The sequence below is a fragment of the Rhipicephalus microplus genome, chromosome 3, assembly GCF_043290135.1.
Source record: "Rhipicephalus microplus isolate Deutch F79 chromosome 3, USDA_Rmic, whole genome shotgun sequence".
Classification (NCBI taxonomy): Eukaryota; Metazoa; Arthropoda; class Arachnida; order Ixodida; family Ixodidae; genus Rhipicephalus; species Rhipicephalus microplus.
This window is the reverse complement of record NC_134702.1, coordinates 86,834,853-86,852,816: the sequence shown is the minus strand read 5'-3', so window position 1 is coordinate 86,852,816 and position 17,964 is coordinate 86,834,853. Positions and strand designations below refer to the sequence as shown.

At 44.5% G+C, this 17,964-nt stretch overlaps 1 protein-coding gene across 3 annotated transcripts in view; it reads left to right on the top strand.

Annotated features, from left to right (window-relative positions):
• Window positions 1-17,964, top strand: part of LOC119172721 (calcium/calmodulin-dependent protein kinase kinase 1-like) — a 322,158-nt gene that overhangs the window by 135,421 nt on the left and 168,773 nt on the right. Inside the window, exon 1 of one of the 3 annotated variants that reach the window (XM_075889944.1) lies at window positions 1,318-1,428. The exons of 1 other annotated variant lie outside the window; for it this stretch is intronic. In XM_075889944.1, coding sequence (XP_075746059.1) covers window positions 1,395-1,428 — 34 coding nt within the window. In that variant the 5' untranslated portion in view covers window positions 1,318-1,394. Of the gene's footprint in view, window positions 1-1,317; window positions 1,429-3,933; window positions 4,072-17,964 lie in introns of those variants that run through there. One more of the 3 variants, XM_075889945.1, reaches the window with a different exon arrangement.

The following is a 17,964-nucleotide window of genomic DNA, read 5'->3' as shown; positions in this document are numbered from 1 at the left end:
ACTGCAGATGTAGACTTCCTAATATTATATTGGCTTAATCATCTGCTCACTCGTGCTTTCCTTTTTGTCGTGTGTGCGTCTCACGTGTGCTGCAAGTGAGTAGCAAGTAATTTGGTGTCTAGTCAAGGAATAAACAAAAGTTAAGAGTTCAGCGTCAACCTGTTGCCTCCCAGTGCCTTCTTCCCTCTTGCCTTTCTCATTCCTTGTCAAACTTAGCTGCGCTATAGCAATACGACATTATAATGAATCGACATGCCCACTCATCGGTACTTGGCAAAATAGGAAGTTGAGCCATGAAATGCACCAGGGAACCCGAACGTCGACGTGCCGGTGCCGCTACGAGACAGCCAACTGTCAGTGTCTCCCACAGACATTCTTTTTTCCTGTCCCTTTTCTCTCCTTCTCAGATGACCCTTTCGCTTGCCCCTCCATCTGTTAGTCATCGTGAACTCTTCCCAAGCACAGGCTAACAAAGAAAGTGCTCTTCTTCTAGCTTACCATTTATCTATCCCGCTGGAAAGTCATTATTCTAACCGCCCATCCGCATCCTCTCACTCTAGAAAGACACGTATACAAAATTTGAGCCTTTCTTGCTGCGAAGACATGCTTTCATGCATGACTAAAACACTCGACTTGTTTCCTTTTTGCTCCAAAGAGGTCAAGGATGCAGCGCATGCTGTCAGTTTGAGATAAAAATAAAAAAAATAAAAGACGGAAACAACTATTTCCAGCAGAAAGATAGAAGATGCGCAGCCGTCCCTCCTCCAACATCCCTTTGATGCGCCCGCAAAAACTTCCAGTACCCAACGTACGCACCGCCAAAGAAAAACAATAAATAGGATGGGGCCAGAAATAAGTAAGCAAAAAAAATGCGGCGATCTGAAAACAGTTTTGAATCCGCAAATATAAGCAAAACCATGAAGCTCGTGGAGCTGCGGCGCCGCTCTTCTGATTTTGGAAACAGCCGAGCTCGCGTAGCAGCTGGTTCGCGGGTACAAGCGAACCAGTGTGCGCACATGCGTGTATAAATATACACCGCAAGCGGCCGGATATACACGCATACACGCCTTGGTGGCCAACGCCCTCCGCCTCCTTCATCGCCGCGTACACTTCCTATAACGGAGCAATATGCGAGGCATGCGCTCTCGCAGAGGCGCCAAGTGGGCGTTCCTATACCTCCTTGCACTTCTCCTATTTTTCTGAAGAGATGCAAAGACTTAAGCGAGAGAAAGTTGAAACAATAGAGAAAGTCCAGGAACAGGAAAGGAATGAGAGAAGGAGAGGAAACCCGTCTGGCCAGTGTCGTGGCCACCACGGACGCCGCCAGCGGGGCAGGCCGTTGCTTGCACGCGCGTATACGCTAGCCGACGACGGGAAGTCTGAAATGCCGGCGCATGCTATCTCGTCGCTCGCCTGTATCGACGGCAGGTGAGAAATGCAATTCCTATGCTGTATCATCGACACGGAGTCATGACGAAGACCTCCCGGCGGAAGGCAAGAGCTACGCTGTAATGCTCCCTCTTCTTTCTGACGTGTTCACCCGCGCATTTTCCTGTCCCACCATGCAATATCTCGGAAACAGCTGATACTCACGTTCATACGTTGTGTGGCGTGTACGCGCGCGTGAGTGACTGTCCGTGCCATCTTGGCGTCATCGGTGTTGTTTTGTTGGAACGAAAGTAAGTGGGGCTTTCCTCGGTACTCTTAGACGGAAAAGGAGAAAACCTGAAGGTGACCTTCTTCCGATCTTCGTATTGTGGTGCTACCCAGGAAAAATGGCCTGATCTGGTGTAGAATGTATCGTCGTATATAAAAAAAATAATACGTGATGCGTACTGCTGTACGACTCGTCAGCTTCTGACGTGATCGCGTGCGTGCTTTCCTTTTGTCGTGCGTACCTTTTCACCCACGATTCCTCGTCGTTTCAAGGAAGACTTTATCATCCCTTACCTAGGTGCTCAACGGTGCAATTGTCGTTGTCACGAGTGAAAAAAAAGCTATGGCCATTACTCGTCATCAGAAGAGGCTGCATAAAGGAGAGTGCGATGTGAACGTGGAAATAGTTCATCTCACTTTTTGACTCTTTTCCCGCAAAAAGATCGCGCACATCGCAACGTTGCTTTTTACACAGCGTTGCCTCTGCCGCCCGCAAACGAGAATGTTCGTTACCACGCCTGTCCAGTGCCTACTGCGTGTCTCTTTGATGGCAATGCAGTGCGCGTGTATCATAACACGTCCGCTCACGCGTCACTACAACCCCTTGCTCTTGCAGCACACCTCGGCTCGAATGAACGTGAAGGATTCGGCGTTTTGCTCCACGATCCGCAAAATAAGGTAAAGAAAGTGGGTGGAGAGAAACGAGGTGGCACGTCGGCCTTAGAGGCGCGGAACCCAGAGGCACGAAATATACACAACCAAAGCCGTGCGCTTTGTTGCCGACAAGGCCAATCAGGCCGCAGATCAGATGACGTCTTCAACGGCACGCGCGTGTCCCCAAACAAGCCGTGTCTCGCCGGATGAAAGAGAGAAAGCTTGTTAAGACATCCATCGGCTTCGAGCTGACAAGGTATAGGAGACTGGCCTCTTGTTGACAACAGTGGTGCGCTGTCCGGCTTATGTTGTGTCCTCGTTTTCATGGTTGTGTCCTCGTTTTTTTGCATGGTTGGACTGAACCGCGACAGGTGGTAGTGATCTAGATGGTGAAGGGAGACCGACTGCACTTGAATTAAAGGCAGGCTTCCCGGGAAGCGAAATACCAGCGCCTGTGTGATAAACGATGAGGCGCGCTGAAGAACATACATGAAAACGGCCCGAAAGACGTACCCACGACATAGCCCGTTGGTTGTACGACGTCGTCAAGCACCAAAACTGCCAATGGTCAATGAGGTACTAAATAAATAAAAACGAAACAGCATACCTCACGGAATGCTGAGTGTCAAAACATGAAGGACCAGTGAACGGCCGGGCAATCGCAATTTTTTTTTTTGCTTCACTTTGCTGGCGCCGGCCCGAGAATACTGCGATTGCCGAACCATTGCTTTTTCCGCTTTTGTTATATCCGAACACTGACTCGTAAACTACGACACTCCATCATCGTTCGCCCGGCCTACGAAAAAAACAAAATTGAAATACCGCATTATTGAAAGCGAAATGTGGTATCTATCAAACTAAACGTGAAACCACGTTGTGTGCGCAAATGTGAACTTCGATTTCGCGCTTGGACGACCCCGAAACTTGATGGATAAAGGACGAATTTATCCGTAGAGGTCATCAGCGCCAAATAACAGCGGTGCGTTTTATTTCGTTCGCGCACCATTGAGCAACGGAACCTCTGCGTGCGGCGGACAGTTTTATTATTTAGCAGAGCCTTTGAGCGGTGACAAGAACAGCGGCGATGACATTGGTGTTGTAAAGAAAGACGTCAGCGTCAAGTATGCAGCGCGGCTAGCAATCTTCTTCCCAACACTGAGTGAAGGTCGGAGCTGAGGCGTCGAGAAAGGGAAGGAAACGAGTAGACAATCCGGAATTTCTTTCTGATTCTTTCGCGCCGGTGCGGTGAGCGAAAAGAAAATCGCTGTTTACGTTTTCCCGAAGGAGAGTGAGAGATTGAAGCAGCGAAGGAGGAGGGCTCGACCAGCAGCTGTAAGCAGACTAAGATTCTTGCGTCGGCTTCGCGCGTGGACACACTCAGTCACCAGCTGACGAAACCGCGGGGAGCTTCCGAACGAGCGCTTGTTGTAGAACATAGCCGAGTGAATCAGAGGACAGGGCCAGTGCGCGCTGACCTTGCTGGTACACGTTGTGGTGGCGTTGTTATTGCTGGTGGATTGCAGTCCTTGAGGGTTTGTGTGTTTTGGTGTATCGTTATTTGGCTTTGTGCGCTTCGCCTACAAAGCGTTTTGGTGTACCGAAGATTTTTGTGAAACGCTGCCTCGTGTCAGTGGTGAGAACTGAGCTTGGCTAGGACGTGCAAGGACGGCTGGGTCGTCGACTGAATGTCCTTACCATCGTGACGAGAGGTCTTGGTCGACGAGGGTGGACTCGCCTCGAGAAGCCCCGCTGCGGACGAAGGTAATGTGGCGAAGGTCTATTCTCCTCGCGTAGGCGCAAGGACGTGTGGTCGTCGTGATTGTACCTACGTGACGGTGTCCTAAATTGCATATAGCGTGGCGCCGAAGTGTATGCACAACCCGACGTATGATTCTTTATTGAGCCGGCTAATGAGTGGCGCATGCTTTAATGCTTCCAAGCTCGTAGTGGGATTCAATGTTAGTGCAGGCCATGCGCTGGAGCTCATACAAAAAAAACGTGCAAATAGATCACTTTTAACAGTAGAGGTAGAAGAGATTCAAAAGAATCACAGTCTGCAGTAAGTTGTCCGCTTAAACAAATAACATGTAGTCATGTGCATGTAGATACGCAAGGCCAGAAGCACGTGCTGTTGGTATAGTCGGCCCATGTCATGCATGAACATAAAAACAATGGCCATTTCACGCAACGCATTAAAAAAAGAAAGGTAGCAGGTTCAATGTGAGTGCAGCCGAAAGCAACTGCTTTTGCATTACACAGCGAACAAAGCATGGTTACGTAAGCGAAACGCTGCAATGAAGCACTCAGTGCAAGAAGGGGTCGCATTTCAAATATTACATTGCGAAGCGCGTGAGGCTGCTATGACGGATCACAACAGCTCTTATGACACGAGAACGCCACCTTTATTTTTGAACTACTTGGACGATGCTCAAGGAATTCTTTCTGGTTATTGCTTCGTAGTCGGGTAGTGATACAGCTGTCGATCAAAAGTGCGAAATAGTGTTTTATGCCATGCAAATAATTATAGGCTGATAATAAATATCGCAGCCACTTATCCTAATAATTTGTAACCGCTGAAGCGTAGATAATGCCCCAACAAGCAGGTTGTTTATTCATTGCCAAGTGAAAAGCGTTTCTCTTTCAGAGTATGAAAACTTTTGACATTGCTTCAACCGACGATTTTGGTGGCAATATCTCGCGCAGCCACCCATGTCCGTTGCGGGTACCGCAGACGAAAAAAAAAATGAGTTCGAATTAGAATGCAACACAGGAATTCAGTGTAGTACTCATTGTTATACTAAAGAGCGACGCCACTGTTTTAAACTGATTTGAAAAAAGACCCTACAGAGGCATCACTTCTGGCGGTAAACCGTGTTAGCAACAACGCAAGCACTGCCTGGCAGGGGTGTGGTATAACGACAGATGCCACTCTGTCTAAATTGAGCACGAAGTGGGTTGCTTAACATCGAAACCATCGTGAGAGCGCAACAAAACACAAGACACAGGATGAAACAGACGATGACGCACGCTAAAAGCTGCCCACTCATTATGAACAGCTCAGACACAATTCATCATCATCAGCCACGGTGTCAGCAAGGTGCGTTGTTACGTACGCTTACATATTGGTCTACAGATGCCTTTGTGGATACTGCAGTACCTAGGAAAATGACAATAGATTGTAAAGAAGTAGGTACTTCTCAACACAACATGCTAATACGCCCTAAAAGAGTTTATAACGAACTTTGCGAAGGCCTTTTTTTTTTCAATTATACTGTCACTGTGCTGGGTGTGCCGCACAGGTTTATATAATATGACTAACTTTCTGCTCAGTTATGTTCTGCTGTAACTGTCTTGCTGGGCAGAGGTTGAGGTTCATATGATCTCGGCTACTGGCCACTCTTTATCGATAAGTTCTGCAGCGACTAAAAAATAAACGAAAGTTTCCTAAAATTAACACACAGCTAAAAAATAAACGTAATGGCAGACTCAAACAAGTTGAAATAACATGGTAATGTGGCTTGCTTGCGGCAGTTCACACCGTAATAAAAGATTCACATGCACACCATTCCGCTTTAACTCACAGCATTTGTACTAATAATAATTTCATATATCAAAACAATAAACTTTCTAGAGCATTTTGATTACATGAATTCACGATACCTTGAAAAGGCGACGTACTTTAACAGCCTTTACTAATGTGCGTCCAATTCAAAATTTATTAGTGACACAAAACACGAAAGGTGGATAAGAAGCTGCGTTGTTTTAAGTACATCGACTGGAAGAAAATGCCGTGAGATTGCCCATTTATCTTATATGGAAGAACAAAGGACTGTCGCACTGTTTCACGCTGCGTCTGGTGCTGACCTGAACGCCTCAACAACTTTCAATGCCTATCGTGCGTCAACTAAGCCGTGATCGTTACGGCCTCTATGGCTGCTATCGTAAAAACAGTCTCCTTTGTTTCCACTTCATGATGCGTGCTTCCTAATTTCATAAAGCTTTCATGCATAGTTTTTTTATTCAACTCGACATCGTAGCCGAGCACAACTAGATAGATAGATAGATAGATAGATAGATAGATAGATAGATAGATAGATAGATAGATAGATAGATAGATAGATAGATAGATAGATAGATAGATAGATAGATAGATAGATAGATAGATAGATAAATAGATAGATAGATAGATAGATAGATAGATAGATAGATAGATAGATAGATAGATAGATAGATAGATAGATAGATAGATAGATAGATAGATAGATAGATAGATAGATAGATAGATAGATAGATAGATAGATAGATAGATAGATAGATAGATAGATGGATGGATGGATGGATGGACGGACGGACGGACGGACGGACGGACGGACGGACGGACGGACGGACGGACGGACGGACGGACGGACGGACGGACGGATGGATGGATGGATGGATGGATGGATGGATGGATGGATGGATGAATGGATGGATGGATGGATGGATGGATGGATGGATGGATGGATGGATGGATGGATGGATGGATGCTCTTGGTGTAGGTGTTGACTATGGTAGCTGCATTTAACAAATATACGCATAGCTAACACGTACTGTCACGCTCCTCAAGACACGCAAATCAGTCCTTCGTAAAGTTTAATATGTGCAGACCTCAAAAACATCAACAACGCTCTCGTATTATTTTTCCATTGAACTAGGTAGAAGTATTGATTGAAGATGTAACAACCGCTGATAAGTCGATTCAGTTATACAAAGATAGCGAGGCTTCCATAATGATAAAAAAAAAGAACTTGCGCAGCTTTCGCTAGTTGTGCAACAATGGAACCAAAACTAAAGCTGGGTGGCCTTCGGTGTCTCTCTTCAATTTCACCTTTCTTTCTTCCTCGCTTTTTTTCTCTATCTTCTGGTTGCTTTTTCCTTTCTCTTTCTATTTTCTCTGGATATTATTTTTCTTTCTATCTCGCTTTTTTATTCCTTCCCTGTCCTTCTCTCTCTCGCTCGCTATTCCTCTTTTTTTGCTATTTTCATTGCTTTCTGTATCTCTGTTTTTGTTTTCTCTTTCTCTGTCTGTCTTTGTTCTTGTCTTTCTTTGTTGATCCATTTCGTACTGTCTCACTCCGTGTCCTTTTGTTTCTCGATATTTTTATCTCTTTTTGCTTTCTTCCATTCTTTTTTCCTTCTCCCTAGGCTCGTTACGTCCTCCATTACATCCCACGCCAGACACATCGGCGCTGTGGTAGGGCACGTGCCCGGTGCACGTCTTCAGCGAGCCAAGATGAAGGTAAAGATAAAAAAGAAGAGAGCATTTTCAGTAAATCATGATGAGAGTTTCGTGTCGAGGCAAACCGGGGGCATGCCAAGCTTAAGAAGTCCAGCTTTTCAATGATATAATTGCCGACAGCTGCTTCACAATTTCAATATCCTAAATATACACTTCTATCGCGCTATATACTGCTCTCAGGTCATATCAATGGACTAATGGCTCTTAAAGAATTTTAGTAACATTTGGGGGGGGGGGATGTAGTGTTTATTACTCCTTCCAAATAACGTCATTCACGTTTATTGATGGACCAAAATATTATTTGCTTGTAATCGAGCAGTCACTAGTGCCTCAGAAACATTCAACGTCATCTTTCCGTACAATGCACTTGATAGATTTTGCACAATGTGAAAATGACCTAGCCCCGCCGCGGTGGTCCAGTGGCTAAGGTACTCGACTGCTGACCCCAGGGTCGCGGGATCGAATCCCGGCTGCGGCGGGTGCATTTCCGATGGAGGCGGAAGTGTTGTAGGCCCGCGTGCTCATATTTCCGTGCACGTTAAAGAACCCCAGGTTGTCCGAATTTCTGGAGCTCTCCACTACGGCGTCTCTCATAATCATATGGTGGTTTTGGGACGTTAAACCCCAAATATCAATCAATCAATCAAAACGGACTACGTTGTACATGTGTACGTATGCACATTCCACGAGCTGTGCCGAGCGACATTTCGTGCGCTGACGAGCGTGGCTGTGCGAATGACCGGAATCGACACGAAGAATGCTCATTGTCTAAATCTTTAAAATGTCAAGATAAATATCCAAGTCGATCCCGCCATGCGAATGACGTATTGGACGCTGTTCTTCGTTACGAGTGAGCGAAATCTAGCGGCCAAAAAAGCGAATCATGCTCGCTCAACGCCATTTGAAGAGCGGTTTCTCGGTGTTCGACATTTCGCATCATCTCAATTAAATGCCGAAGCGAAACGAGCTGCTTTCTTTAACCTCTGCTAGCTCTCAAAGAATGAGACAAAGGGACAACGCCCTTGCTTCACGGCGGCTGTTCTTTATCCGAATTCCTCCTTTTTTTCTCGTTCAAGCTAGCTGGGCTCGCGCCAGTGCCCGAGCACCGCTCTTGCTTTTTTAAACAGTATAGCTCGAAAGCAATCGATGTGATTGATGGTTTATTAAAAATTACGACAACGATTGGTGCAGTTATTGGTCATTACGCGAGTGTGAAACGTACGTTCATGCAAAGAGTAGTTGTGGCTTTGTTGGACTTTTGTCAATGTAACCTGCTAAGTTTACCCAGTAATGCAATGAATGCCAACAGGTCTAATGCACCCTCTCAAAATGTACAAGCGGGTTCACTCTTAAAGGCAGCATTTGCATGCAGGGCATGTTCATATTTGGCTACGGAAACAAGACAGTGGCGTATATTTGAGCAAAGGTCTGAAGTTAACAGATCTGACTATTTCGGACACACTAAGGCCATGCACGGAATGTTCCCGCATGCACTTACAATTTTAAGCTACCAATTAAGAAACATAGAGGGTTCTCTTTAAGATTGGAATATACTGTATGAGGAACAAAGCTTCCTTGCGTCGTTCTCGTTGCACCAATGATACGGCGCGCGTGACATGACGTGCATATTTGTGCTTCTTGCACCAACTTTCCGTAAGTAGGTGTGATATAAACGAGGTCGTTCATCGGTAATGACCTAACGTTTCTACTACCGGTATCACATGGTGCTCCGCTGATTGCAATTAAACCTGATGGCGATCAAAATTATCGGCACTGATTGGCTACCTTTGCAAGACTACTGAATGCAGCCAATCACGACCAGGACATTTCATCTGATCACCGATACCAAACAAAGTCCTGACACACACACACACACACACACACACACACACACACACACACACACACACACACACACACACACACACACACACACACACACAGCCCCGCCGCGGTGGTCTAGTGGCTAAGGTACTCGGCTGCTGACCCGCAGGGCGCGGGTTCAAATCCCGGCTGCGGCGGCTGCATTTCCGATGGAGGCGGAAATGTTGTAGGCCCGTGTGCTCAGATTTGGGTGCACGATAAAGAACCCCAGGCGGTCTAAATTTCCGGAGCCCTCCACTACGGCGTCTCTCATAATCATATAGCGGTTTTGGGACGTTAAACCCCAGATATCAATCAATCACACACACACACACACACGCACGCACACACACACACGCACACGCACACACACACACACACGCACGCACGCCAGCTTGCCTTCGTGGGCACTGTTGTGTATGCGTTACTAAAAAGCTTTCGCTTAGCTGCTTAAAGAAACTTGGGTTGAACAAAATGGAATGAGAATGAAGTAGAAATTAAATAACAATAAAGTGGGTGAATAGAGTCGGATGAGTAGACAGAGTAATTGTGATTGTAGCGGTTAGTAGTCGGCGAATTGGCAAGCCGTGAGAGTGTTGTGAAGAGTGGCAGATATATGTAAGACACACCAATAATGAGAGAACACTAACGGACGTATGTCTTACCAGATGCAGGTAACGTCTGTTAGTTCACACTAATGGTGTGTTTGACAGGAAAGACGATCCCTTGAATATACATAGATATCCTAAAGGAATTAATTTTTTTTTCATTCCGTTCCATTCCTAAAGAAATTTACCCACTTGCTGTGGAACTTTCTTGTTTATGATCAAAGACAACTCTCGGACATGAAAGCCTCGACTAGGAACAGCTTTGCTGTTAAAAGAGAGAAAAAAAAAGGAGAAGGCAAGTGCGTGAGCCCAGACACTAGCGTTCTTCGTAAACGACGTCTTATTGGCTACGGCAATGACCGCAAAACGCTACTATAATGGCGTCAGTAAATTTCTGCAGGCGTCCGGCATGAAGTTCCTTTCTGATGAGTAAAAAAAAAAACTTAGGAATGTGGGACAGTGACATTTCCAGAAAATTCTCACTAGCATACCTGACCTTTGACAATACAAAACCGGTCTTTCAGTGCCCTAACTGGAACTTAATGAGCAAAGCTTGGCTACAGCTGGTGTACTGTAGCATCTTAGTGATTGAAAACGTTAAGAACATCAAAGAATCTATAATGTAAAGTACTATTCTAAACTATGTTGTAACCATGTATTTGTGCTCGCTTGAGTGTTTCATTATATTTTTGAGCTGAGGTGTTGCAGGCATCGTAGCTATGCCAAAATCATTGTTTCAACAAACACGTAATTGTAAAATGCACTCTTCTTTAAGTTTTTTTAGCGTAATATTGCATGGTTTCCATTGCAACTAACAGGCAGCTTTCGAGCAGTTCAAATATTTAATTCTTAAAGTTTGATATTGGTGCCGTTATTGTAACGTAAATTATGCACGGGAGTAGAGACAACAAAATACTCAAATTGAGATACTCAAACTGGCAGTGGTTAAGCTACTCCGATATTGACCAATACACAAGCTGCAGCGTTCAGAAAGAGATGAAGTAGCTTTTGTCACATGTTGCTTGCCCTTCTGAACCTGCACGTTCAATGATATCATGGGCGATAATTCTTCGCCAGGGATGGTTTCAGCCAGTAGTAGTGCAACAAGACATATTATCAGTGATGGAAGTCGACCAATGGCAAAGGAATTTGAAGGAAACGATGTTTGATTAACTGAGCTCTTATTTCACTCACGTTAGTTTTGTTTTCTTCATTTTTTCCACTTTTATAAGACCTTGGTGGTTGTTTAGCAGCTGGTGATTTTGTGTGTACCTCTCTGGTCTCTAAACACAGAGTTGCGCCTGGAATAACTGAAAAACAGCACGCTTATTCCGGAAAGACGACTCAACCGGCTACGATCTTTATGTGGAAAGGAATACACGTTTTACGGCCGCCGGCTCGGTGGCTCAACGTTCTACAGCTCTCCACCGCCATGAGTCGCCACTGTTACACAATGTTATTTCTTGTACCTATTGTTGCTCTGCTACAACGTAGCTTCTAAGGGAAGCTCAGCGAATGTTTGCTGTCGTTGCGGATGTAAGAATAAAAAAAATAGAGGGCCCTAAAGCTTCGTCTTTAGGAGCTGATCGCGATAGCGACATCCTGTTCTATAGTCCATATTTCAAACAATTTGTGCATAAAACATTTTCGAGTTTGCTATGCACCCACTATACGTGGTCTTAAGGGAATAGGCTCAGTAGCGTGTGTGCCTTTTGTAGTGGGTACTGGCTTTCAATCGCGGAGCCAATATGATGATCACAGTTTCTAGCGCCCGTTGGCAATGTACGCTTCTACCGTTCATTATTACTATAATATTTTATGTTGCGTTGTGAAGCATGTATACAGGACGCATGTGTTTGTGGAGCTGAGAAGCTACTTTCTCTGCCTTTCCAAGCAGAGGCGTGACCTGGTGGTAGAACAACCACTGGCCATACAAACAACCTGGGTTCGATCCTTACTCAAACCCAAACGACCCTGGTTTGGTCCCCCACTGCTCTGGGTTGTTTTATCATTTATATATTTTATTTGCACCGTTCTCGATTTTTTCGGTCACGCATAAGATAATTTTTCGTTCACAATTAACGACGCCGACACCGGAATTTCTGCGAAACGAGCTCTTAACCGGTCGATTTCTGCACTGACGAAGGCGTACTCCACTCGTCCGAACGCTACAGCTTCAGCCACATTGACTGTTCAATAATTTCTCATCTCTCCAGACCTCCAATTCCACATGATCTTCGGTCGTGTTCGAATAGTAAATGCATACTAGGAATACTTAAAATTCATACAAACAATCTCTTAGAGTTTCCCTCTGAGATACTGTTGGCTGAGTACTAACGTCATTGTTCCCGATAAGCTTTGTCGAAACATTCGAGTTTCTTGTGTGGTTTTTTTTGAGGTTTAGAATCTTGCGAGTCAGCTCACACAGACGTCCGCTGTGTTAAATATGTACTTGAAGTTGACACATTTCTGTAAGTTTTTAATGCGGGGGAACTTACGTGGGCGCTACTACGCACTTTGGTCCGCCTGGCTGCCTGACGGCATGAAGGAAATCATTTACCCCAACCGGAACAAATTGCGAACTCTGGCATGAGTAGTCGTGAGGAAGTGTGTTTACTCGGCGCCATGCCGACATATCCAGGAATAAATGGTCGACTAACCGCAGAACGCACTCAATGACGGGTTTGACACGTGAAATTCATGGTGGAATTTCGGGGCAGACCACAGTGAAGAGCTCGGGGTGAACTCTGCCCTCAAATCAAGCAACGAGAGGGAAAAATGGAATTCAAGTGAATTTTATTTGCCAGAAATTCACATAAATCAATGAGCACATGAAAACAACATCTTTATCTTTAGCTGTAAGCTAGTTTGGAACAACACTAAACGGTTTAGGGTTATATTACAAAACTTCACTTTGAACTGTTTACTTTTTTTTAATTTGGAGGCAACTGACAATGCATATGAAGTAGGTAAAAATATTATTACGGGTTTTCATAGTAGTGTTTAAGGTTAACAGAAAAGTTCTAACTTCGTTCAATTTCGGGAGGAAGATTGTTTGACAAAGTGATACCAACACCCGACAACCGTCTGCTGCCACGCATACATTTTTTACAGATAGCGGTAAAGCGCTGCGGCTTCATAGCCTCATGCACGAAACAAGGGCCGGGAGGGAATGATGAAATATGAAGAGACTACTTCTTGTTCTACTATCAATTGGTGGCAGGCAGAGTCAACGAAGTGCAGTAGAATGTTAGATTTAAGAAATGTTGGATCAAATAATGAATGCGCTCGCGCATCTTTTGCAGGCAGGGCAGACAGCATAACACCGAGAGAGGCCTTTAAACGAAATGAAATAAATTGATTATGATGGTTATTGTGCTGAAAATGAAACAATAGACACGGTGCTTGGGCTGCGAGCGAAATAAAACATACTATCTTCAAATATGAAAACTGTAAAGAAAGATGATATAGTATATTGACCCCGTTTCATAGTACAAAACGCTCAGATTACGAGAAAGTAGTCGGAAGTGCGTCATACGTTAAATCTCTTTCGCAACGGAGCGCGTCATACTGTATAGTTTCGTAACCGTGCATGCTGCTCGCGCGTCTTACACTAAGTCCTTGTTGCACTATTTGCGATGACAAAGTACGGCGCCACATTTCGCGTGGACAAAAATAAAAAAGGGAATACGAAGCACTTACATGAAACACGCTGCACAAGCTGTCTATTTTATCGCCGGGAGGGAGGAATAAGTTGTTACTTAGAGATCAGGGTCTGAGCCGTCTTCTTTCTCGACGAACCTCACGTGGGGACTAATTTATCACCGAGCCGTGTGGTTGCGCAGCTTACGTAGCCGGTCTCGTGCTGACTGAAAAATAAGACACGGGGAAGTTTTGTGAGAAAACGCGCAAAGGGGCTTTCAGAACATCACGAGAACACTAACCCCCGACTCCTTTCTGCAAGGTGTCGGTGCTCTGCTCGCCAATAAGCATCCGTCGGGTACGCCTCGCCGGATTGTTTGGCGGGGCTTTCGGCACCACTTTCTCCTCAGGACCTCAATAAAGTTCATGCTCACTCACTCACTCACTCACTCACTCACTCACTCACCCGTATTGCTGTTCCTGAGAGCTTTGATGCGAGCGTTTAAGCGTAACTCGGTAGCTTGTGTGGCATCATGTGACGTCAACTAGAGCTGGTCATCACTGAGAATGTAACACTACGACTCGGACCGACTACACAAAGCGAACAGCGCGTAGCGCAATCGCAGGTCGTGTCCAGATTTGGCGACGCATGTGCATTTTACCTTTATAGAGGATTCGCCGGCAGAAAGAGAACACTGGCAGCCTATACTATGTTCCTCGGTTAATGTATTCATCAGTCACGGGGCTGCCTGTACGAAACTCATGGCGGTGCATGCATTTCCGATGAAAGCTGAAGGGATTGTAACCCGTGTACTTAGATTCAGGTGCACGTTAAAAAAACAAAAGTGCTCGAAATTTCTGGACGCCACACCTGTGGCCCCTCGCGTGATGATATCATTTTTTTGTAAGTAAAAACATAAGTATTTATCGTTTGAACATTCGATAGAAGGTGTGCACTCGCGCATTGCTTAAGTGCCACAATGCACTAGTCATGTTTATATTAAAGCCCCACATGTGTCAGACCACACGAATTTCTCTCACTCACTAAAGTAATCAATCGAGCCACTAATTCATTATAACATAAAATAGCGATGTCCGTAGTGAAGTGAGTGCAGGTGAGAAAGCAAAAGTGATGACGGTGAATCTACGACTTACCACCGTGCGGTATGTCATTTAATGCATCCATGTCACGCTTTAATGTTCCAGTGTCTGAGTCAAGGATACGACCACCACTGATTTAATGATTGGTTGATTTGTGAGGTTTAACGTCCCCAAAACTACCATATGATTTTGAAAGACGCCGTAGTGAAGGGCTCCAGAAATCTGATTACCTGGGGTTCTTTGACGTGCACCCAAATCTGAGCACACGGGCGTGCAGCGACTTTGCCTCCACCGAAAACGCAGCCGCCGCAGCCGGGATTCGATCCCGCGACCTGTGAGTCAGTAGCTGAGTACCTTAGTCACCAGGTCACTGCGGCGGGTCCACCTCTGATTTAATCGGCGCTCGTTGTTTCTCGTGATGACACCGGTCTTTTCTAAAAGCAAGCCAAGCCATGTACGTAATATGATACTAGCAATTAATAAAACTTACCTACACGACCATAGCTTAGATAGATAGATAGATAGATAGATAGATAGATAGATAGATAGATAGATAGATAGATAGATAGATAGATAGATAGATAGATAGAGATAGATAGATAGATAGATAGATAGATAGATAGATAGATAGATAGATAGATAGATAGATAGACAGATAGATAGATAGATAGATAGATAGATAGATAGATAGATAGATAGATAGATAGATAGATAGATAGATAGATAGATAGATAGATAGATAGATAGATAGATAGATAGATAGATAGATAGATAGATAGATAGATAGATAGATAGATAGATAGATAGATAGATAGATAGATAGATAGATAGATAGATAGATAGATACTGTCGAAGTGCATTTCTTTTCCAGATAGATCATCTCCACTTCAGAAACTCAGCCACCACGGCTAGGCCAATATTGCACAGAGATCACTCACGCATTCATGCACATTGCATTGCTGTAGGAGCAAGTTATCGCATCCGGGAAGTTGCTTGCATCCTTGCGAAGAAAATACAGAAGTGGAGAACCTGTTCTACACGCTGTAACACATTGCGACCAAGGATGTCGCGTGTCGCCTCGCCCTCGGAAGAACGCGCGAAAACATAATGAAGAAAGTTGACGCATGAACATCTATCATCCTATTTTGAAACACTGGATGTGGATAGCGATGGTGCTGTCATTAACCGTAGGTGTTTCGTTGTTGCGTAAGCTAGGACGCTTTCTAGGAAAGACCTGTATGTACCTTCGCGCTGCTGCCATTTATCAGAAATTCTGAGCGGGAGGACAAAAACGGTGCCTGTACATACAACGCGAGTCTTACGGTCATAGGACGAATGGTTTGGGATGGCCGTTCGCGTAGAGGTACGCGCACGGCGCCGTAGTAGCCCCGGTATGTTTAGTGGCTTGCCTAACATACGCCGCGTTTGTGCACACTCCGGCGTTTGAGATAGCTGCTTCATAAGCGTGTTGGGTGCCATTCATTCAGACATACTTTCGCAGAGTTATCCGGCTTAAGACCGTATGAAGGCCCACCGCAGAATTCAATAGCTTTGTGCTTCTCTTAAAAACGTCATTCAATGCCATACCCATAGAAATGGAAATTTAGACGTTCGAAGTTAAATCGTTACACGTTTGTGAACGATTACATTTAGGTGGAGGTGAAATGGTATACGTCCGTGTACTATGCCATATGAGTGGATGCGAAACACAAGAAAGACTGAATTTCCAGAGCCCTCCAGTACGGCGTCTTTCATATTCATATCGTGGTCTTGGTATGTAAAATCCTCAAGGGTGTAATACACCTCCTCTTTCATTTCCGCCAATGTAATGTACCAACCAGGCCACAACTGGTTAACCTCCCTCCTTTCCTTTGCCTGTCTTTCTTTCCAGACGTCAAAATGTACTTCCTGACCCACCAAGTATGAAAACAAGTTGGCTAATAATAATAATAATAATAATAATAATAATAATAATAATAATAATAATAATAATAATAATAATAATAATAATAATAATAATAATAATAATAATAATAAAAATAATAATAATAATAATAATAATAATTATTATTATTATTATTATTATTATTATTATTATTATTATTATACCTTTTATTTATTCAAATAAAACAGTACATGTGACAAGGCTTGCCAAAGCCAAATTGGTGGGTCGAGTGGCAGAGCCTGATGAAGCATAGCAGATGAAGCAGATGAAGTACATATTAGGCGTTTTACCTGATGTGTAAGTACGTTTCACAGCGACCGTTCGACTATTTTTGTTGTCGCTGTGACCGCAAACTACGATTGCGGTCACTGATAATAAGGTCGTGGGGTCCCGTGCCACCTAAAATCTCCTGCCTTGTTCTACTACTATCGATCGGTGCCCTAATGAAGCTCACGGTGTTTCCTCGCAACTTGCAAGGATGTGTATTGCATCGGAAGACGGTGAGGCGGCGAATGAAAAAAAAAAACGGGGCATTCCATCTCAACAACTCCGTGCAGTACCGCGAAGGCTATGAGGAACTGCGAAAGTGAATGAGCGACAATATTCGGCTACCGATTTTGCCAGGAATAAAAAATCCAGCGTGACTGGCTTAATTGCGCGCTACCTAATCATTCCTAAAACTAGCAATCAGTTCTTCTCTCAGGGGGAATTCTCGGAGATGAACCATTTATGGCAGCTTCTATAACGGACGCATATACTTTCTGTCTGGCTCACGGAACCACTGCACTGCACGAAACTGATTAAATGAATCGTGGCACGCTCTTTTCTTTCTCTTTCTCGCGACGCTTAGAGCAGAGTAGTGGGCTGAGCTGTGCAACCGATAGATTAAATTGCTATACCTTGCTGCGTAGGCTATAATAACTCTCAGCCTTTCTTTTTTTTTTGCTTACTACTTCTCTTTGCCTGCGCTGTTGTTGTTTGCTGTAGTAGCGCACAATTATTTGAAGTCCCTTCGTGTAGCACCTGAAGGCTGCAGCGCAGTTTCGCTGATACAGCGTCCGAGGCCTAAGCCGCTTCATGAGCTTAGACGTATATAGTGTCGTTGCCCGGTACTGAGCTTCTGCGAATGTTTCAGAAATATACATTTTAAGTCTATAAACACCATTTTTTATGTCTAGTAGTACCATCAGCTTTTTTTTTTCAAAGATTATACCACT